The sequence below is a fragment of the Chenopodium album genome, chromosome 16, assembly GCF_948465745.1.
Source record: "Chenopodium album chromosome 16, dcCheAlbu1.1, whole genome shotgun sequence".
Lineage (NCBI taxonomy): Eukaryota > Viridiplantae > Streptophyta > Magnoliopsida > Caryophyllales > Amaranthaceae > Chenopodium > Chenopodium album.
The window spans coordinates 49,535,601-49,557,924 of record NC_137849.1 but is presented as its reverse complement, the minus strand read 5'-3'; the positions used below and the strand labels follow the sequence as shown (position 1 = coordinate 49,557,924).

The following is a 22,324-nucleotide window of genomic DNA, read 5'->3' as shown; positions in this document are numbered from 1 at the left end:
AATGAAGTTTTATATTCACTAAATGTCACTCGTATATTAACTTATTTTATATAATATAATCATACACTTAACTCTTCTTAAATTATTGATCCGAAATTATTTACAATCCTGTAATAGTGATGAGGCAAAAACTTGAAAAGCTATGGGTGATTATCTTACATATATACAATTAAGGAGTGCATTGTAAGTAGAAAAATGGTGGTGGCCATAAATGTTGCATGGGGTTCCCTGCAAAATCCAGCTAGCCCTTCTTTAAGACGGAAAAGGGACCCTGCAATTCCTAGCTAGCTCAGACCAAGCTTCTCTCCGATCCCCTCCCTATTTCTTTAATGGGAACCCCATTTCGAAGATGCATTTTACACCATGCAATTTGTAACTTGTAAGTACTTTAATAGGGTAAGCCGCCGGAGGGTAGACAGCGCGATTCACCTAGAGCATCCACAATGGCTCAAGATAAGTCCTAGCTTGCAATTATCTAATAGTTGTAGCTACTAACTTGTCAAAGTAGAGCTACATTAGATGTAGTTTTGGTTTTAAGTTACATAACTCTACAAAGTTACTCGTATGTTGTTACTTCATATTAGTTAAGTGAATATATTTGTATTTACACTTAACTAATTAATACGAAGTACGGAGTACAAATTAAAATCTATGCGTCAACATACAGCAGTCGAGCATGGTGCAACTTACTATATTTAGTAAAATGTGAATGGTGATTATTGGTAATGGGAAAGGGGCGCTTAGCTTCTAGTTAGTCTCAATAATTTAATTGATAATGGGATAGAGGCGCTGATTTGATTAAAGATTGAAAGGTGAAAATCATTAAGCTGACTTTATTGATACTCCATATTTATAATGTTTTTCCCATCATGTAGCAAAGTTTATGATGTGGATAAAAAATTCAACATGAAGGACAAGGATACAGAGTCCAATTTTTAAACCAAGCAGCAAGCACTTGTTCCTCGTTGCCAACAAAAATACAAGGCCAAAATATCTTATCATCACATGGCCAACTTTGAATTATGGTAATGTTAATGAATACTCCATGATTAATGAGACATCTTTAGTCTAATTTAAAATTTTAGTATGGACTTAAGGGGCTAATCACTCTAAATACACAGTAATTCGTAAAATTCATTATCCCAAAATAAGTAAATAAACGGTACAGTAAAGTTGTCCAATATCTTAATCTCTTTTGGAGTACTATATTTGTAACAAACAAAGACCATTAATGATTCTTGTGTAGTTGTGTGTTGTGTCACGTCCAAAAATTTGATATTGATCGACTTTTTTTTTTAGAGCCATGCTCTCCTGCTTTGTGTACTTTCCTCTAAAGACATTGGATTTTGAAAAACAATTTCGAACAATTAATATAATACAATAATAAATTCCGATAGTTCACATAAAACATTGCACGCTTTTCACGATTATATATTGAAATTTATTCATAAAAACAAATGATAATCGATATTATATAGTATTGAGCCTTTTTTTTTTTTTGAGCATTTATGTTATTGATGTAAATCAATTCTAACCGATTATATTGGCTTGTGGAAAACCACTAACAATATACTTCCTCTATTTTTTTAGTTGACACATTTTTATTATCACGCTTGCCAACGCCCATTTTTAACGATTAATATCTCTAATTATCAAAATTGTAAAATTATAAAAAATAGATATTAATAAAATGTGCATTGAAACGATTCAAACAAGATCCCAAATGAATATATTTTATCGTATTTATAAATCACAAAAACGAGTCAAATTGTGTTGTGTAAATAGTGTAAAAATCAAATGGTGTCAACTAAAAAAAACGGAGGAAGTATTGAACTTCTTGCACATTGTTACATAGTAATATCATTTTTTAATATAGGCGTTATTTCCTTATTACGCTAATGAATATCCTCACTCTAAGCTGTAAGTATCTCAAGAAGAGGAGCTATACATATCTTGCATAGTGACAATAAATAGCCAAATTAATAATAAAAAATTACAAGTTGATATGGATTTAAGGTCACAAAGATTGATTAGATTAACATAAAAGCCATTCTAATATATCCTGACACACGGTAATGTGTGTTAATGTACGTAGTGAATAATGAATAATTAGGCAATTGATGAGATTCCTCGTAAATAATTACTACTCAAATCTGAAACGTGGGGAGAGTCTTCCATGCTTAACTTAATTAGCTGTAGAAGATTACACTAAAGGCTGTTTCTCACGTGAGATCGACCGTCTTTAAATTCCCACCAGATGTTTAAATTCTATTTCTACCAGTCTTCCACTATCTTTCATTTTTTAATCTCCTCAGTTACTGTTAAAAATTCATTGGGTACTTACTTAAGAAGTGTTCATTATAAAAAAAGAAAACAATACATTTTAATGTTTTTATTGAATGTTAATTACAGTGTGTTGGGGTGAACTTCAGTCTTAGGTAGCGTTTACTTACTTAAAATCAAGAGCTTTTAGCCCTACATTTTTTTGTTATGAACTCATTACTCATAAACTTAAATTATACAGAGTGTTATTGTACTTCAAAGCTTTGGACTTGTGAAGTTGTGATATACCATTAGCCATTTAGCCACATGCATATTCTATGTCTATGGTTTGCACATGTGGTGTACGCTCCAATTAATAAGTACATATAGCTTAGTGCCCATAGCCTTATTTGCATATAGCATAAATGTATAATTCTTGGCAAAAACTAGTGACCAACACGCCCACAGAATAATTTCGGCAATTGAGTCATTCAAGCTCATCTTTATTTATTGGCAACATCCATTAAATCACATCTTTATCCTCAATTTCAACGTGTTCATCTGATTCAGTAGCAATAAATTCCATTATATCAATACGGACCATTACAAAGATATTGAGATCTCAACACCACTTATGCGGTTATGCCTACTCTCTACTCGAAATTAGGAGACGCACACCCTTTCATTATTAAAAGCTTAACACAATTCACCACATATCACAGTTAAGAAGAGTAACATCGAAAGTTTAAAACATAATCATAGAAAGAAATAGCCCAATTTACTCATCAATGTAGTAAATTAATTTTGTAGCATTCCTTAAAAAATAGAAATCCCATCCCATCCCATCCCAATGTCTTTTCTTTTTGAATTTACTAATTATTTTTGTAAAAGAGTGTATGGGTATAAAATGACCCCAAATATAAGTTAGAAAAAAAAAAAAGAGAACAATAAATAGTCCTACCATATATATGTCCTTGCTGTCAAGTAGCTGGGAAATGACGAGGGAGTAGTCCAGCGAATCTATTATTCCTCTCTTATACTCTCCCTCTCTCCACCCCCCCATTCTCCATTCCCTTCACTCTTGACTTCTTCTTCTTCTTCTTCTTCCTTCTCTCAACTTCCCTCTCCATTTTCTCAATTCCTTAAACCCATCAACAATCTCACCCTTTAAAATGCCCACCTACCATTAATCCCCTCAATCCACCCTTCCAATTACAATGATCACCGATTTCCGGCGGATTATCCTCGCCGTAATTACAACCATAATCTTCCTCGTAATCCTTAGATTATTCCTTAAACGAAAAATTCGAACATCTAAATTCAAAAAATGGTGGCGATTAATCTCTGATAAATTTCACGACCATCAATTTCTTAAAGTCCCGGAGTTTAACGATAATTCCCAGGAAAACCAACTTTTCCGGCGAGTTTCTCTCTACCTTAATTCCCTTGAATCGTTGGAACACTCTGATTATACCAACCTAATTTCCGGCTCTAAACCCACCGACATCCTTCTCTCTCTTAACCCTAATCAAACCATTGTTGACGAATTCCTCGGCGCTCGTCTTATTTGGACATTCGACGTCGTTTCATCCGACACCGCCGCAGAAAAATCCTTCCTCCTCAAGATCAGAAAACGCGACAAACGCCGCGTTTTGCGACCTTATCTCCAACACATCCACACTGTCTCCGACGACATTGACCACCGTGTGAGGGACATTCGGTTGTACACAAACTCCTCTTCTGGGTGGAAAACGACGCCGTTTTCTCACCCGGCAACGTTCGAGACAGTTGCAATGGATCCCGAGTTGAAGAACAAAGTCAAATCCGATCTCGAAACGTTTCAGAAATCGAAGCAGTATTACCACCGACTTGGCCGCGTTTGGCGGCGGAGTTACCTTCTTTACGGGCCTTCAGGAACAGGGAAATCAAGCTTCGTCGCTGCGATGGCCAAGAGTTTATCATACGACGTTTACGACCTTGATATCTCCAAAGTTTCAGGTGATTCAGACCTTAAATTCCTCCTCCTTCAAACAAGCCCTAGATCATTAATTCTCGTGGAAGATTTCGACAAATACGTCGCCGGAAAAAACAACTCGTCGCCGTCGTCTTCGGCGGCGGTAACGATTTCCGGCGTACTCAATTTCATGGACGGAGTGGTTAACTCCTGCTGCGAGGAAAGGGTGATGGTGTTCACCATGACAACGAAGGAAGATATTGACCCGGCAATACTACGGCCGGGTCGGGTTGATGTTCATATTTATTTCCCTTTGTGTGATTTTAACAATTTCAAGAATTTGGCGAGTAATTATTTAGGAGTGAGAGAACATAAATTGTTTTCTCAAGTGGAGGAAATGTTCAACAATGGTGTTACAATGAGTCCGGCTGAAATCGGTGAGTTAATGATGGTAAATCGGAACTCGCCGAGTCGGGCGATAAAATCGGTTATTAATGCACTGCAAACGACGTCGTATAGTAACGGAGTTATAGAGAGTTGCAAGGGTACGCCGAAAAACGGGTACCGGTCAGCAAGGGAATCGGTGGATGAGCCGTTTGACTCAGTTGCAGGAATTGGGTGTAGAGATGGTGTGAAAGAGATCAGGAAATTGTATGGGTTTTTGACAAGAAAAAGTGGCAGAAAATCTGATTCGTTCGATTTGGGTACGTGATCATCAACGCCTCAGGTTGATTTTTTTTTTTTTTTCATTTTATTTTTGGGTTGTGTTGTAAAAAATGGTTTTTACAGGAATATATTTAATAATATTGGAAATTTTTTGGGGTACAAAAGTTAGAAAAAAAAAAAAAAAATGGAGGGGGGAAACAGGAAGGTGGAAGAACATGGGAAAAAACTCATGATTTTCAATTATTCAAATTGTTCATAGTACTATTATTATTATTAAAATTTGTTGGACTGTATAATTAGTTTTAGAAGTTTATGTTTAGCATACTTTTTTTTTTTTTTTTCCTTTTTGTTAATTGTGGGTTAAAGTTGAACCCTATGATAGATTGGGGATTGTAAATGATTATTTTTTTACTTTAAACAAGTATAGAAAAGAATTTCAGATGTTGTAGATTTTACAGTAGTTTTCTATTTCTGGCTAAATAAAAGAATTAGTAGCATCCTCAAATGGTGCATTTGCATTGGATAATTCAATGTATATGAAGTTCGAAATTGAATTAATACCTCTGTTAAGGAGATTGAAATTTGATCATCTATAATTAATTAATTCAGCATATGTATTGGTGATTATTTTTTCATCTATAATTCAGCATATGTATTGGTGATTATTTTTGCAAAAATAAGTGCAATTTATGTACGTATAGTGAGTATTTAATTTTGCGTTAAAAAGTGCTTTGAAGTTTGACATCTTAAATGTAAAAGGGGCAATTTTTTTAAAAGTTGATGAGCTACTTTCTGAATCATAAATGATAAATGCACATGATGATTTAATTTAGCTCATCAAATTTTAAACACCTTCTTTCAATGTCATGACCAACTTTGATTGAAATATCTAATTGTTTCTCTATCTGGAATCAGATTTACATCAATGTACTTCTCCCTTCTACTCAAATTTTCTTCCATATAACTTCTCACCTATATTGAAGAAAAATCATTCCCCGAATATCACATACGGAGTACATTTTAAAGATATTATTACAAAAATCATTTTCTAAATTTTGCGTATGTATTAAACATATTATTAGTCCAAGATGTGTAATATGGTATGCCTAATGCTTTTTATGCCAACACTATCAAAGTATCAGCATAATTTTATCCATGTAAAACATCTACTTCCTACCATATATTTTTTTAAGTATGGTATTGATGAAAGAGTGCAAGTCAAGATATGAGAATGCTGTAAATAGAAGTATCTAATTTTACCTAAAAAAGTCTAGTTACTTACCAAATGATACATTGATGTTGGTTTAGAAAATCTCCATGTTTTTAATTTTTTTTTTTTTTTTTTTTTTTGGAAATCTGGGTATAACTTGACAATAGTCACAGTTTAGATTTGTTGATCCAATAAACACAAGTTTTGACCCTTAATCTAAGATAATTGGTTGGGCCTAAACCCTGGTAACTCTTGGAAGTTGGAACCATAAAGTAGCTAATGCTGGTAAATTATGTGGCATTATAGCTGTGTTAAACAAAGTTGCATATATTGATCATGTTGTCTTGTAGTATCATACAGTAGTGCGAGACTGTTAGTACTCCACTAGTTTAATCAAGATTATTTTGAGGGGATTTCAACAGGTTTTCTAAAACATTGTGCTAGAATGCCATATTTACTCCTATAGTCTTGGAGTATTCAATGATCACATAATATGACTAATCTATTAGTGGTAATCATCCAATTTTAGTAGTGAAAATATATACTCCCCCCATTTTCAAAACTTCTACCCTTTTAGGTTGATTTCGCGGTTATTAAGAAACTTGAATAAAAAGAAATAAAAATATATTGGAAAAATAAATTTACATGGGCTTTGTAAAAAAGTAGAGAGATAGAGTATTAAAAATACATGCAAAAACAAAATTTTATGGGGAATCTAATTTTGCACAAATATTGTTGTAAATTGATGGGTATTTTAATGCAAATGGGTCGATTATTTTGAGACTAAAATTAGGCCAAAATGATCTAACTTTTGATAGAGGGAGTAGTACTGTAGTACTATAAAATATAATCAAATGGTAAAAGGGTAAGATTTTCAAGCAGTTAATAGTCTTAATACTATGTAATTAGAAATCTTTATTTAGTTACTTGTGCAGAGTGCCTTAGAATCATTTTTAACCACGTCAAGATAAAATTTGCCTTACTATATTCACATGTTTAAATTAGCAACGCTTATCAAATATGAAGTAACTTGATTCACCTATCTTTAAGTAAAATTGACAAAAACTAGTCACGAAAAACGATTTAATTCGAGAAATTTTGACACGTTTGCTTGTCTATCTAGCTAGTTCTTTATATATATAGTAAAATTTGTACAAGAAATTTAAAACACCAACGAATTTTTTAAATTTTAGTCCTTAAAAAATGTGACCAATAACCAAGTAACCACCAATAATCCAATATAAATATGGAGTAGAGTGGTTTAAAAATTGCATGAAACTTTATAAAATGATGTGGTCCGTAGTCCTTGAACAATAATGGGATGGCTGAGACTCAAAGCTGAAATAGCCCAAGAAAATAAAACGAAAAGCTAAGCCTTTTCCTGACCCCTACCAAAGTAGATGAGTGCCCACCTTTCAATGGGTCTCATCATTACGTGAGTACGTTATTTTTAGTTATTTGGCTGCTTTTTATGTTCTTTGTCATTCCAAACTTGAAGCACTATAGTCAATTACAACCACAACCACGACATGTATTACACGACAACTCCTCTTTCACATCTTCTCTTTACATTATAGGACATCAGGATTCAGGATTCCTCCCTCCTGTTTAAAGATTAAAGAGAAAAACATCTTTGTGCGACATCATCAGCTTTTGTTCACTCGTATAGTCGGTATCTGATCATCACTTGCACTTGAGCTTGCTCGTAGTTATTACTCCGTGTGATACAAGTATTATGTACATGAATACGAATGAACTTTGGAGGACAAAATTGAGGTCAATCAATATTTCAAAGGATAGTATAAAATTCCGAGGTTGGTGATTACATGTGAATTGATTAAGTAAGCATAGACCAATGGAAAGTGATACATTAGAATTTAGAGATAAATTCATACACTAGATGAAGTTGTGGATCAACTATGTCACAATGTCATACCGTATGAACTCATACATTTGATGGGGGTTGTAGTAGTTAGGTCAATCATTTGACTTTCAGTTTAAGATGTTAGTCTATTTTAATAATTAATAAATTAAGCATCATATTGTTTTCTGTTTACAATATTAAAACATATGTTAAACTGAACTTTGGGATATTCGTTATTTTATTCAATAATTTGGCGAATGAGCATGAAATTGTAGTCATTCATTTAGTCAACTTTTCTCTAAAACATTGTTTACAACTTTTATCAAATTTACATGTTCTTCTCAAAAACTTTACAAAAAAGGCGATGCCTTGGAATCTCATTTTAATTTCCAATCATTAGCTTGTTGATGTAAGAACTTCAAATTATTCTACTGTATATTAAAAAAAAAAAAAAAAAAAAAAACAAAGCCATATATTTTATTATTTTTTTTAATGGACATAAAGGCTATATATGATGTACTTGTACTTTTTTTTTTAAGGGGAAACTATAATAAAAAATAAATAAAAAATTTACAAGTACCATGGAATCTATATATAATGGTTGATCATCTCTTTCAAACTCGATTATGCAAACAGGCCTTTCTACCTTTGATTATTGGGCTCTCTCAATCTCAAACTCGTACGGCTTGTTTTTGGGCCTCCTTAAAACTCAAATGTCCAACCCTATATTTTTTTTTTTCCCCAGCGATGCTAATTGCAGATCTTAGATCGTAAGTCCACTTTATTATAACGAAGATCCATTCTGGCGTTGTGGGCTAGTTCTATATGGGAAATCTTTGTAGATGGTCCGAAAGAACTCGTACCCCATAAATAAACCATTTGAATTACTCTGTATCATGGTCAAGATGGTCGGAAACTCATTTTGTTGTGATCTTAAAGTCATAAGTTTAAACTCCATCGTCTATATATGTTTGAAAATAGTGGATTTTGTAATTTGGATTATCCTTTAATAACTTTGCATACATGATACAACATAATGCAAAGAGGTTTAATTAGGTGTTTGGAATTGATCAAATCTAATCAAGTTTGATATATATGGTGACAGTCATTCAAGTGAAGAAAATGCAACCTAAAAACTTATAACTTGTCCATGTTACGCTTTTAAGATAGACTAAGCTACATTATGCCAGAAGACATAAACAAAGATGCATATAAAATTTTTAAACTCTGCTTCTTAAACACAAACATAAATAAGAGATGTGAGACTCCATATAATTTATCATTTTATTTATTTTGTTTTTCGAATGCGGTGATTTGACTGCCATAATTATTTAGTCCAACCATTGTCGGTACAGAAGATTAAAATTTGTGAGCTTATGTGCCAAAATTGACGGCTTTAAAAAAACAGTGTTCTTCAAATGAGTGAATCTTTTTTTATTTTTTCCTTCTTTTTCTACTACGTATTCTCTTTTGCAAGATCCACGAGATGAAGTAAGTATGAATAAAAAGAAAATAAAAGGGCATTACGTACTTATTAGAGGATTAAGACAAGACATAAATCTTCAATAGTACTTATTTTAGCCGTATATATGGAACTAACCAATTCAACGGTGGAAACTAAAAGGACATGAACTAAAGAAATTGTAAAAGTTTTCCCACTTCAAGTTGAAATCTTCGCAAGTAAGGAAGAAGTGACTTGTCTATCATTTAGAACAAGTTTAAAGTTTAGACGTTTAGTATGCAAAAAGACGATATTTAGTACAATACTTCATATCATATTCTTATAATTAATTAGCAAGTTACTTACACGAGTCATCTAAACTACGGAGTAGTATTAAACTAATACTTATAACGCTTAATATCTCCTATTCCGTACAGAACAACAATTATCTATACGGAGTACATGAAATATAAAGTACTCCGTAGGAAGAATCAAAATCTCATCCACTAACCATTTAATTATGTATGTATAGGCGCTGGAAATTGTGCTCACAGTATAGTAATTGAAGATGTACAGATGTACTGCAGCATAGTAAAAGTTCTAAGAATTTTCAGGAAAACAAAGCCAGACATGAAAATTAGTAAATGCCTCAACATGGAATGTCTCAGATCTTAATTAATACCAGGCCAGTTTATATCTAAGTTTTATAATTAGCATCTTATGATTATCTTATTAGGCCCCACATTTTATTTTGTGTTACTTATGTTAGAGCAATGATAATTGAACTTCATTTGTATAAATACTACGAGTACCTGTCCTAGCTTTTTCCCCTAGTTTGTGTATTGTAATTATCAGATTTATACCTGTATATAGCTGTTATACATACCTCCCTAATAATTGAAATTATGGATCATGCCAATCATCCACAACCAATTTTTCAATGTTAATATCTTTTCAGATAATTTTGTTTGGGTCTTTTGGATAATGTGTGTCGTTAGTGCAATGACATTTTGACAATTCATATTGCATTTGAAATTGCGATGAACATAACATATATGGCCTTGTCAATTCATCTTGAACATAGGCGATAAATACTTATATTATGAGAAAATCTTGACTCACTCAATAAGACGATTCTTGTCTTAGATTCCAAAAGTTTAATCATACTTTAAAAATTCTAATTTATAAATTTATTTTACTCTGTGCTAAATAAAAAATAATACAAATTGATCAAATTCATTCGATATAAAGCACATGCTCTTTCAATTCACATGACATTTCCGGAAACATCACATATTTGTATTCTAATGGTCACAATTATATAAACCTACTTCAAAAGTGAAAACCAAAAGGGAAGTTCCTCTTGGGCTTAAGTACAAAACTCCAGATATATAGGCACAAATCAAGCCACAAAATAAACTTCGGTAAATACATACTCTGTATAGTACGTACAACAACTCTAGTGGACCCAAATCCAAAATACATATCCCAAAAGCATATACTACTATAATTAAATTAAAAACAGAATTATTATTATGATTAAAGTTGAATAAGCTCATGCAGGTAACAATAATACGGAGTAGTAGGCTAATGACAGATAGTTGACAAACCAAAAACAACATTTACTATTATGGTTCTAACATTAAATACCATAATTGATACTACTACAATAGTGGGACATGACTCAACACTTGCTTTTCCTCTTCTCTTCCTTTTTTTCAAGCTTTTTCTCAATCTTCTTTTAATTTTGTTGTTTTTCTGCTCTCAACAAATATATTTTGATGGGTCCTCTTAATCTTTATACTTGCTCCCACTAAATATATATATTCATTTTTCAACTATATAGTATATTCTTGTTACTTACATGCTTCATACTAGCATTAAAAAAACACATGTTCATCTTCTTATTATTGCATAAGATAAAGTATATAAGAAGGTGAATTTTAATTTTTTTTGGTTAAAGATAGATGAATAGAGAGATGAATGGGTATGAAGATGGGGTGAAGGAGATGAGAATAGATTATGTGTATAAAGTAGTTGTGATTGGAGATTCAGCAGTTGGAAAATCTCAGTTACTTGCTAGATTTTCAAAGAATGAATTCTCTTTTGATTCAAAGTCTACTATTGGTGTTGAATTTCAAACCAGAACTACTACTATTAAATCCAAAGTCATCAAAGCCCAGATCTGGGATACTGCTGGCCAAGAAAGGTAACCTTCTTTCTCTCTTCTTCAATTCAATCTTGCTGCTATATTTGTTTATGTTTACAAGTATTTGTTTGATTTACGCGTTTTCAATGAAGAAAAGCACACAGTTGTTTGATTGACAAAAACACGGGATAACAAATTAAAACCAACTTTCTTAATTTAGTGGATAAGTTCTTGTGGTCAATAATAAAATTATTATAGGCGTGCTCTAGAGGTAGTTGATGTATAATTAAGTGCGTGCTTCTACTTAGATTTATCTATCTATGGTTTTAGGATTAAAATATGAGTTAGGCTAAGTCGCCTACTGTTAGTTATCTAACTTGTTACATAAATAGACGTATTCAATGAATGTATAAATAACTGATTTAATAAGCCAATGAATAAATCTTATCCCTGCATTTTGGCACTTGGCAGTAGCATACTGGACAAGTGTTTTGAGTCACATCTTGTAGTTACGTAGTATTTCTTCTTTGTCGAAACCCTTGCCTCTAAATACCGGAATTTTCATACACATGGTCGACATGGAAGAAAAACTAGACCATTTATACGCGCACATGAGATTTCATCCAAAAACTAATTATGAATACGTATAAACTTCTTTAGTGCTCTTTTAATTGCAACATTTTGACTTTCAAATTTGTCAATGTTAAACCTATGTTGATAAAATGATACAAGTATTTTTGAACAATATGCTTCAAATATGATTCTGAAATCTGAACTTCTACATATTTAACTAAACTATACTCGTGTTTTTTTATTTTTTATTTTATTACAAGCATCCAATGTCACACATCAAACTGTATAGCATGATACTGTACACTGTAATACAGTAGTCAGTAAAGACTGTCTTAGTTTGTTTAAATAAGGTGAAACATTGATCGATATTTGATAATGTATTAATTGCAAATACAAATTTTAATAAGATGTTTGTAACGGCCATAATTTTGTCGGATATGTGATTAATTACAGTAGCAGACTAGACTAGCAGATCAACTTCCTGATCCGATGTCATTCTTTGATGAGACAATTTGTACATTAGACAGTTGTTTACATGTAAACTCACACCATTCATATATGGATGGACCTCGTTTAAACCACATTCCTAAAATTCAATTTTATACTGTACTCCGTATTAGATTTATTTGCAAGTTCATTATTACATGCCCAATGTGTGTTTCAGGTATGTTTCGTACTATAAGAATTTCTAAGATAAATGGTTCGGGACCATCAAATAATTTGTACAATTAGAAGATTAATTTCATTGAAAAGGGAAAAAATTACAAATTTATGATGCATATGAAGCTGATATTTACAGTATTTGTTAAAAACTTGAAGGTACAGAGCAGTAACAAGTGCATACTACAGGGGAGCACTAGGGGCAGTAGTAGTGTACGACATAACAAAGAGGCAAACATTTGATCATGTAGTAAGGTGGGTAGACGAGCTCCGGGCCCACGCGGATAGCTCGATCGTGATCATGCTAATCGGAAACAAGGCGGATCTAGAAGATAAACGGGCGGTCCCTACAGAAGATGCAGTGGAATTTGCACAAGATCAGGGCTTATTTTTCTCAGAGGCATCAGCATTAAGTGGTGACAATGTGGAGAGTGCATTCTTTAGAGTACTTGAGGAGATATATAGCAATATGGCCTCAAAGAAGGCCTTAGACTGTGATTCTCCTAGAGGGAGCCAAATGAATGGCAATGGATCAGTTACATTACAAGGCTCGAAAATCGATGTTATAGCGGGGTCTGATCTCGAGATCAGTGAGATGAAGAAGTTGTCCTCTTGTTCTTGCTAATGCTTGTGATTGAACAGTTTGTGGATTTTTATGCAAAGTTTGTTTACATGGACATAGTGAATCAAAGGAAGCTGTAAAATGTGGGTGTGACAATTGTTACATTTTGGGATCATTTGGTATGCTTCACTTTGAAGTTCCAATTTGGGGTAGTTGATGATTTGATCTCCTATTTTACATGAGAATTTTCTAAACAATCACATTTGATAATCATAGGTGTACAATTATGTGAATGTTTTCTGTACTAAGTTGATTCTAAATTCTTGTCAATACTACTACTCAATCCAATCTAAATATCTAATGACAATTCATTTGTCATGAAATTCCATGATAAAGCTTGATTTGTGTACTTGAATTTTAATTCTTTTTCTTTCTTTTATTATCATTGTCCAACTCAATTGACTAAATAAAATACAGGGTAACTCTTTTTTCCCATTTGAAATCTATCAACCAAATATCTCGAGCATTTAATCCAGTCTACGCGGGAAACAAGTTAGGTAAATAACACCATTTGGAATAACTAGAACGCCTGGGCACTCATGTAAACATACAAAATTAGAAAGGAGTACTGTTATACGAGTATTGTAATAGAGTTTGTGAGTTCAAGTACAGGCCTTTTCATGATAGAAATAATTGAAAGAAAAGACTTTGCTGTAATTGTAAATAGGAGATGTATGTGTTAGTTGTAATTGATCATTCCCATGTGTATTGATCATGTTACTTTATTTGAAAGAAGCTTAGAATGAATTATAAGTACAAATCATGATGAAGCAAAAAGATTAGGTACACCTGTGTTGAGGTGTTAAACCAAAGGTGTTAGTTGTCAAAATATATTAGGTGAAATTTACCCAAAGTAAGCGGAATTGCGGAGTAGATGTGTTCAGTTTACCTTGCCCAATCTCACAGTCTCACATATAATTATGAACACTCTCTAAAGTCAATACACCAACCAAAGTTGGCATCTAGATTATTTTGATTATAGCATGCGCATGAAAATATGAAATTGCCTTGCTCGCTTGCTAAGATTTTAGATGTTTGTTTTTTCTTATGAGTAGTCTCTAACCTAGGAGGTCACGCGTTTAAAATTGGTGAAAGTGAATGTATTTGTATTTCTTCTAAGAGGAGATACAAAATCTGTAAGCTAGTCAGCATACACAAATCAGTGGATAGTATTTTTGTCAAAAACATTAGGGGAAAGTAACTTCTAAACTATAATTTGAATATTCAAGTCATTCTCTACTTGTTTCAATGTGATACAACTCACATTTACTAGTATATTATTCTTAACAAAGACGTGCTATAAATTGAGAAAGATAATCAAAGTGCAAAAGTTAATTCAATCAATAAAAACACTCATTTACATGTGGCATATAACCTACTCTTAAAAGACCAATAGGACAAAAGTAACTCCTAATCTAGGTTCATTAAAAGGTCATTTATATCTTGGTCTTAATAGACTTAATTGGCCTGACTCCTAAAAGACCAATAGGACAAAAGTAAACCACTTGGGCCTAATCGTATGGATAATAATTATGCATATGAGGCTACATTATGAAGCCCATATAATTTGATTAACATAGCCTGCACTAAACACTGATGTTTTATCCATGGGCCTATGATCCTTTATATGCTACGTCGGAGTACTCTTAATTGTTTGATCAACAAAATAACGCATTGTTCTGGGCTTGTTTGACATCGTTTTTTTATTTTCATTTTTCGGTCTTTTTGAAAAAAAAAAAAGTGTTTTCACTTTTTCTGTTGTCGGTTTTCAAAATTATGATGATTTTAATAAGTTTGACTAATTTTTTATTCATTATATGATATATATCATATGATTTTATTTTTTTTTAAAAAAAAAAAACCAAAAAGCAGAAAACCACAGTGATTAGGGTATGTTTGGCATCATTGCTGTTTTTGGTTTTTTTGTTTTTTACCCCCAAAATAAAACAAAACAGTGTTTGGTAAAATAGCTTAAAAAAACAACTTTTCAGCTATTTTGTAAAAATTACAACGATAAACCTAAAACACCTCAAAGCAGTTTTGGAGGTTTTGTTTTTTTTTTCCCCTATCAAAGCGTCGTAGTACTCATCTCCTTCACATAGTATCTCATCTTTCTTCCTCAAACCTTAATTCTCAAGATTCAAGGAGCAAGCAATTACAGGTATAGAGCGTTCTCCTCTCTCTTTTCTTTTAATTTCTTTATAATCACAATGTTTTCCCCTGTTTTTCTTTCTCAATTTACAAATTTATTGATGCTTTTGTTGCTTAAAAATTTCGTTGTATTCAATTTCTCTGATCAAAATTGGTGATCTTTGTTCGTTATTTTTCTTAATTTTAATCGTTCTTTGTCTAATTTGTATATAATTTACTGGGGTTAGTGTTAAGGTTTTCTTCGTTTGGTTGAATATTGTTGAAGTGAGAAGGAATGATGATGAACTTGAGTTTTTTGTTGGAATTGCTTCTGCTAATTTCCCTATTGATAATTTCGAGGAGTGTCCGCAATGTGGGTGCGTCAATCATGTTGAAAATGATCAGGTTAGGCTAATGTGGGTTTGAGGGGTTTTAATTTGCGGGTTTGTTTTGTTTTGGGGTTAATTTTAATGGGTTTTCTTTGCATTTTAATGTTTTGTTGGATCTTGCTGTGATTAGCAAGAAAGATTGAAATTAACCCTTGTTGTATGTAAATTTGGATAACGAGAAATAATGATATCATAAATCTGTTTTGCTTTGATGTTGTATAGTTTTTAATGGTTGGTTGACTTTATGCTTTGTGAAATTTATTGCTTGAATGTGCATATCGATTGTTACTTTGTTAGTACTGAATTACCAACAGGTACTTGAATCAGCCGGTAAGCGGTTGTTCCTTCCCCCCACCTATGGTTTTGGGTGATCTGGGATGGATAGCATGTTAGATCATTTCTTTTTATCAAACATTTTTCTACTCTATGCTCTTAATACCTTGTGGCAAGTCTTGGCTCCCAGAAACTTACTTTATACTTGGATAGTATGTATGAATTTGAATAAGAATGTGAGCTATGTAACAACTAATAACATAAGTTTACGTGTTGTGTCAATTTGCTGTAATATGTAGTGGCAATCTCAGCCTAGTTGAATCGAGTATTATGAGTCTATCACCCTATCTTCTATCTGCATGTCTTTTTTGCTTGTTCCTTCTTTTTGGCTTAGAAATCAGAAACCTACACTTTAGAGCATATCTGTTCTAAATCTTAAAATAAACTAGTCACTGAGTCATTTTTTTTCTGGAATTAACACTTTGGCAGGGTATTATGTATTTGTGCTTATCAAATTAGGTTAATTGGTATTAGCAAGCTATTACTATTTTGGAGCTTTAGTAATTTGTAGACACGGAAGTTTAGTGTGTTTTGCTTAGAGTACTAGTGTGGATTGTTGTATTTTACACCCCTTTCTTATTTAGTGGAGGAGTTTCATTTGTGGTATAGTTTATTAGAGTTATATGCCAAGGTAGCTTATATAAAATCAGTTCTAGCTTTATGAAGTTTGTATATTTAACATAATGGTAATGGGAGACAAATGGATATGTTGTGCTCTTGTTTTTCTAGTTGCTGCACATTGGTTGTTTCATTGAATTAGATGATTATTATGTCTAATAGTGAATTACTTTATAGATGTCAAATTTGAAAAATGATGAGTGCGAAGATGAAGTTGTTGAGATTGAATCTACTGGAGTAGTTGGAGTATGGAATGAAAATATTGAATCTTACCTTATAAGCTTGATAGAGGAGGAGGTAAAAAAAGGAAATAGACCAACAACCACTCTAACCAAGCAAGCTTGGAGGCTTATCAAGCAAAAGCTAAAGGAGAAGACAAAAAAGGATTATAGTCAAGAGCAACTTAAGAACAAATATAATCAACTAAGACAAAGGTGGAAGGAATTTAGTAAACTAGTACAAGAAACTGGAATGGGATACAATGTTATGACTTTTCAACTTTCTGCTGAGGATGTTGTATGGAAAAAATTGTATGAGGTAATTGTCAATAAGTTTATTTTTATTCTATTCTTTTATGGATCAAGTAGGGACATTTTTAAACTAATAAGATTTTATGTTTGTGATATTTGATGTGAATGTATGGATGTTACAGAAACATAAGTCTGCCAAAACTTTTAGAAAGAAGGGATGTAAGCATTATGATAAATTATGCACAATTTATGGGGATACAACCGCTACTGGTGCTAATTCACATCCTTCTACTAAAAGCCCTTCTGAGAGTGAGGATGAAGATGACACAGATGGAGAAGGGGGTGACTCAAGAAAACAATGTGAAGAGGGTCCTAAAAACAAAAAAATCAAGTCTAATGTCAATCGTAAGAAACTTAGGGAAAGTGTTAATGTAGCAATGGCGGATGCCTTGGTTACAATGAGTGAAAATTCCAAGAAAAAACTTGAACTTATCGAGAGAAAATTTAATGGCGATGATGAAGGTGGGCATCAGTCCAAGGAGGATCATGATTTGCTCATGGAATGTGTAAATGCACTAAGTGCTCTTGAGGGAATTGATGGAGCTTCATTTGCAAAGGCAACTAAACTAATACATGATGATCCATTGTGGAGGAAAATGTTTCTTAGATTTCCAAATGATAGGAAGATAGATTTTGTGCTCAACCTTTAAGCATTATCTCATTAGTACAAATTATTTTTCCCTTCAATAATGCATGTTTGAGTGTTTAAACTCAATTTAGATCTTGTCGTAAGTATGCTTTTTTTTTTTTTGGATTTTGTATTTGGGTTTGATTTAATAAGAGTAATAATGGTGATCTTATTCTATATGCTTGCGTATAACATTTATATATACTGATAGTATTCTATCTGCTTGCTCATAACATTTATATGTAAAAAATGCAGACAGTTATGGATCTCGACATTGAAGAAATTTTATCGGATTCTGATGAGGAAGATTTTCAACAAATTTTGACAATTTATATTAACTTACAAAATAATGGGTTCCTTAAAAAGAAACCCCGTTTGCAAAGAATTTCAAAGTTAACAGGTCACCAATATGTCCTTGAATTGCTTAACGGTCATCCAATGACATGTTATGATATGCTTCGAATGACTCCTGAGATCTTTATTAGCTTGTGTGAAGAATTGAAAAAAAGGGAAAAGTTGAAAGATTCCAAATTTATATCAATTCAAGAACAGGTTGCAATGTTTCTTCTTATTATTTCTCATAATTCGAGGCACAGACTTATAGCGGATAGATTTCAACATTCCTTAGAATCTACTCACCGCCATTTTCGAAAGGTTTTGTATGCCATTGCATCATTATCGAAGCATTGGATTGTTCCTCCGGCATTTGACGAAACACCTCCTGAAATAAAAAATAACCCAAGATACTATCCGATTTTCAAGGTAATATAATTTTTTGTCATTAATTTTTAATTTATACATATTATCTATGTATTAATTCTTAAAGTATGTAGTTTGAATTTAACGATTTATTATAGAATTGCATAGGAGCTTTGATGGAACTCATGTATCAGCACGTGTGCCACAAGATGATCAAATTCCCTATCGTGGAAAAGAAAAAAAGCCTACGATGAATGTAATGTGTGCTTGCTCATTTGACATGAAATTTACATTTGTGATGGCTGGATGGGAAGGTTCGGCAAATGATTCAAGAATTTTTTGGGAAACAATTACAAATGTTGAAGAGACCAAGTTTCCGATGCCTCCTACTAGAAAGTATTATCTTGTAGACTCAGGCTATACAAATATGCCAGGATTTCTTTCACCGTATCGTGGAGAACGATATCATTTGCGTGATTATAGAGGAGCAACGAGCCCACAAGGTCCTGAGGAAATATTTAATTATACACATTCTTCATTGCGAAATGTTATTGAAAGATGTTTTGGGGTATTAAAAGCTAGATTTCCCATTCTCAGAGATATGCCTTCATATGACTTGAAACGACAAAAATATATAATTTTGTCGTGCTGTGTTATCCACAATTTCATCAAAATGTGCAAGGACGGAGATCCTTTGTTTATACAGTATGCAGATGAAAATGTCGAACTAGAAGATGATGCAAGAAACAATAATGGATCCGAGGACCTAGTGACTCCTTCTGTAAGTCAACAAGAACTACAAAGAATGGCTCAGTTTCGAGATCGTTTGGCAACACGATTGTGGGAAAGACAAAATTCATAATGAAAGTCTTCAACTAAAAATAAATATTACATTGCATTTGACTATTTTATTGTTACTTTTTTTTTTTCCGTAGTTGTTCCTTTAAATTTTGTTACAACCTTATTCGATCAATAAATTTATTATTGAAATATATGTATATATTTTTTTTTTGTGAAAATAAATATGCAGCTATTAAAAAAATTTTAAAAAAAATAATAAATAATAATTATAGGTAGTATATATAAGAGTTGATTAAAGCTATAAATGATGTGGTAGTATTTTGAGAGTTGATTGTAAACTCAAAACTGAAAAATGAAAACAGTTTTTAAAAACAAAGAATCAAAAACTGAAATCAGTTTTCAGTTTTGAAAAAACAAAAAACTGAAAACTGAAAACGATGCCAAACGAACCCTTAGTTATTAGTTTTGTTTTTTGTGTTTTTCTTGGGAGAAAATACTATTTTTATTTCAAATTACTTACCCTAAATTTTCTATCTAAGCATTCTAAATTTCTGTCTTTATATTTCCTAAAAATTGATATAGGACTAGGTAAATTGAGATGAACAGAGTAATTGAATATTAATCAATAGTCATATAAACATTTACTTATAATGCACAATAAAATTGTTTTGTAATAGTACAAAATAAAATGTACTTCGGACCTGTTCACTTCAGCTTAATTTCAGTTAAGTTCAGTTCAGCTCAAATCAGTTCAGTTCAGCTCCTAATTTCCTTCTCTCATAAAATATTCATTTAAACTCTATTTAGTTCAGTTCAGCTCGGTTCAGTAATTGTAAACAGGCCCTTCATACAATAGAATTTATTTTTAAATAATTCAGTACGAATATATTTTTATAATATTAATTTTTAAAAATTTTAATTTTCACTCACGGATTATAATAATAATTATTATACAAAAGTATAGGGTGATGATTAAAGCAAATATTTCTAGAGTATTCCATATAGTTATTGCTTCAAATATATCCACCACTTTTTTTCTTCTGGGTAGAAACTTCAATGGTGTATAGACAAAACTAATTAATTAAACAATTAACTAATTAATTGCAATATTGACATCTTAACCACAAACATTGCACACACGTAGCCAAACACTTCACGAAAATGATTTATTTGAAGCCTTGAAGATTGACAACTTAGCTTCAAGAAAGTGACCCTTTCTTATTTTTTGTCCTTTGTTGTATACATACCAAAAAAAAAAAAAAAAAAAAAGAATTTTTTGCCTTTTGGAAATTGTTTAAAAAAACTTTATTTCCTAGAATCTTATCTCGAACAATTGAACAAATACAAAAGGAAAATAGAAAATCTTTGAACCACCAAAGCTAACAAAAATGGATACCTTTTCAAGCTCCATTTCAACAAACTTGCAAGTCCCTAAACCATTCAATCCCCACCACCACCTCAAACCCACTCATCTTTCACCCCACCACCACCACAACCACAACCACCACCCATCCTCCGCCGCAAAAACCACCGCCACGTCATCAATCTCCTCCCTCCCACAAAAAGACAACTTTACCCCTCTCTTCTCCTCCTATTCCCAAAAAAAGACCCCCTCTCCTTTTTCATCCGCAAGACTATCACCCCCACGCGCGTCAATCCACCGCCGAGCAGCAAGTGGATACGCCGCAGCGCTTTTGGAGATATCCCAAAGAAACGGCACCGTTTTGAAGGTTGAGAAGGACGTGAGGAGGCTGTTAAGACTCGTGTTTCGAAACAGCGATGTGAAAGTGAATATGTTTATGAAGGATGAGTGGGTGGAGGAGAAAGAAAAGGGGGAAGTTGTTATGGAGTTGATGGAGAAGGCTAAGTTTGAAGGGCATTTGGTTGGGTTAGTTAAGATGTTGGTTAAAAAAGGACAAAGTGTTGAGTTGGTTAAACAAGTTCTTGATGAGTTTTTGAGGGTTTTTCATCAACTAACCACTACTTCTGGTGTTATTTCTCATGCTCCAACTTCTAGGATGTCTTAGATTATGTAATACTAGTTGTTATTATTATTATTATTAAGGAAATTATAATTAAACTTCTTGTTTATTTCATCATGCTTTGGTTTGATTAATAAGCAATGTTTGAGTTTGATTTGTTTACAAGAGGAGTGATTTCTTGTATAATATAAGTACTTAGCTTGGTATCTGTATGTATTGATGTTTATTTTGAAGAAGTTGGGACTTTGTGTTGTAATATTGAATAATGGACAACATTATTTCTGGTTGTCACAACTCACACCTTATGTGGTGCAGTGGTGCTTGTTAGTGTCATGAGTGATATTTTTAGTTTGTTTTGACTCTTGTGAGTCTTGACTTATTTGTAAGCGTTGTTGATAGTTAATTATAAAACTATTAATGGTTATATATTTACATGTTAACACTCAAACTCATTTATAGTGTGTGTTTGTGTGGTACACGTCTAACACATGTAGGATACACACAGAAAATTAACGTATTTACAAGTATTATAGCACGTAAGATTGTTTATGAAGTATGATAGGAGTTGTTGAGATAGTGGAATAGTAATATTATTTCTGTCCCCATATTCTTATGGTTTAAGGTCATTAAGGATCAAATTCGCTCATAGAAAGGATTCTCCTTATTTCCCTTTCAAGTGGATTAAGTACATGAGGTGATTAGGAGAAAGTCATGAAACTTATAACTGAAAGTGTTATTTTTGATTATCAGCAGAAATTAAGCTCAGGAAAAACATAGGAAAAACGAGAGAAAAACTATCAGCTAAATAGAAAG

General features: G+C 32.5%; 4 protein-coding genes and 1 pseudogene across 4 annotated transcripts; all 5 read left to right on the top strand.

The window, feature by feature from the left end:
- The first annotated feature begins 3,233 nt into the window (after nt 1–3,233).
- On the top strand, nt 3,234–5,323 carry LOC145585815 (AAA-ATPase At2g46620 pseudogene; annotated as a pseudogene).
- Nucleotides 5,324–11,077: 5,754 nt separating this feature from the next.
- LOC145585814 (ras-related protein RABA3-like) lies at nt 11,078–13,661 on the top strand. Its single transcript, XM_081642530.1, has 2 exons — nt 11,078–11,606; nt 12,939–13,661. Exons 1-2 carry the CDS (start codon nt 11,365–11,367, stop codon nt 13,402–13,404), a joined length of 708 nt encoding a protein of 235 aa, XP_081498656.1. The 5' UTR covers nt 11,078–11,364; the 3' UTR covers nt 13,405–13,661.
- Nucleotides 13,662–14,398: 737 nt separating this feature from the next.
- On the top strand, nt 14,399–18,206 carry LOC145584504 (uncharacterized). The gene is made up of 3 exons (XM_081641330.1): nt 14,399–14,434; nt 15,476–15,562; nt 17,524–18,206. The coding sequence occupies exons 1-3, from the start codon at nt 14,399–14,401 to the stop codon at nt 18,049–18,051; spliced, it is 651 nt and encodes a 216-aa protein (XP_081497456.1). The 3' UTR covers nt 18,052–18,206.
- Nucleotides 18,207–18,278: 72 nt separating this feature from the next.
- Nucleotides 18,279–18,800, top strand: LOC145584503 (uncharacterized). The gene has a single exon (XM_081641329.1). The coding sequence runs from the start codon at nt 18,279–18,281 to the stop codon at nt 18,798–18,800; it is 522 nt and encodes a 173-aa protein (XP_081497455.1).
- Nucleotides 18,801–20,852: 2,052 nt separating this feature from the next.
- Nucleotides 20,853–21,747, top strand: LOC145585813 (uncharacterized). The gene has a single exon (XM_081642529.1). It carries the CDS (start codon nt 20,918–20,920, stop codon nt 21,554–21,556), a length of 639 nt encoding a protein of 212 aa, XP_081498655.1. The 5' UTR covers nt 20,853–20,917; the 3' UTR covers nt 21,557–21,747.
- The last annotated feature ends 577 nt before the right edge of the window (nt 21,748–22,324 follow it).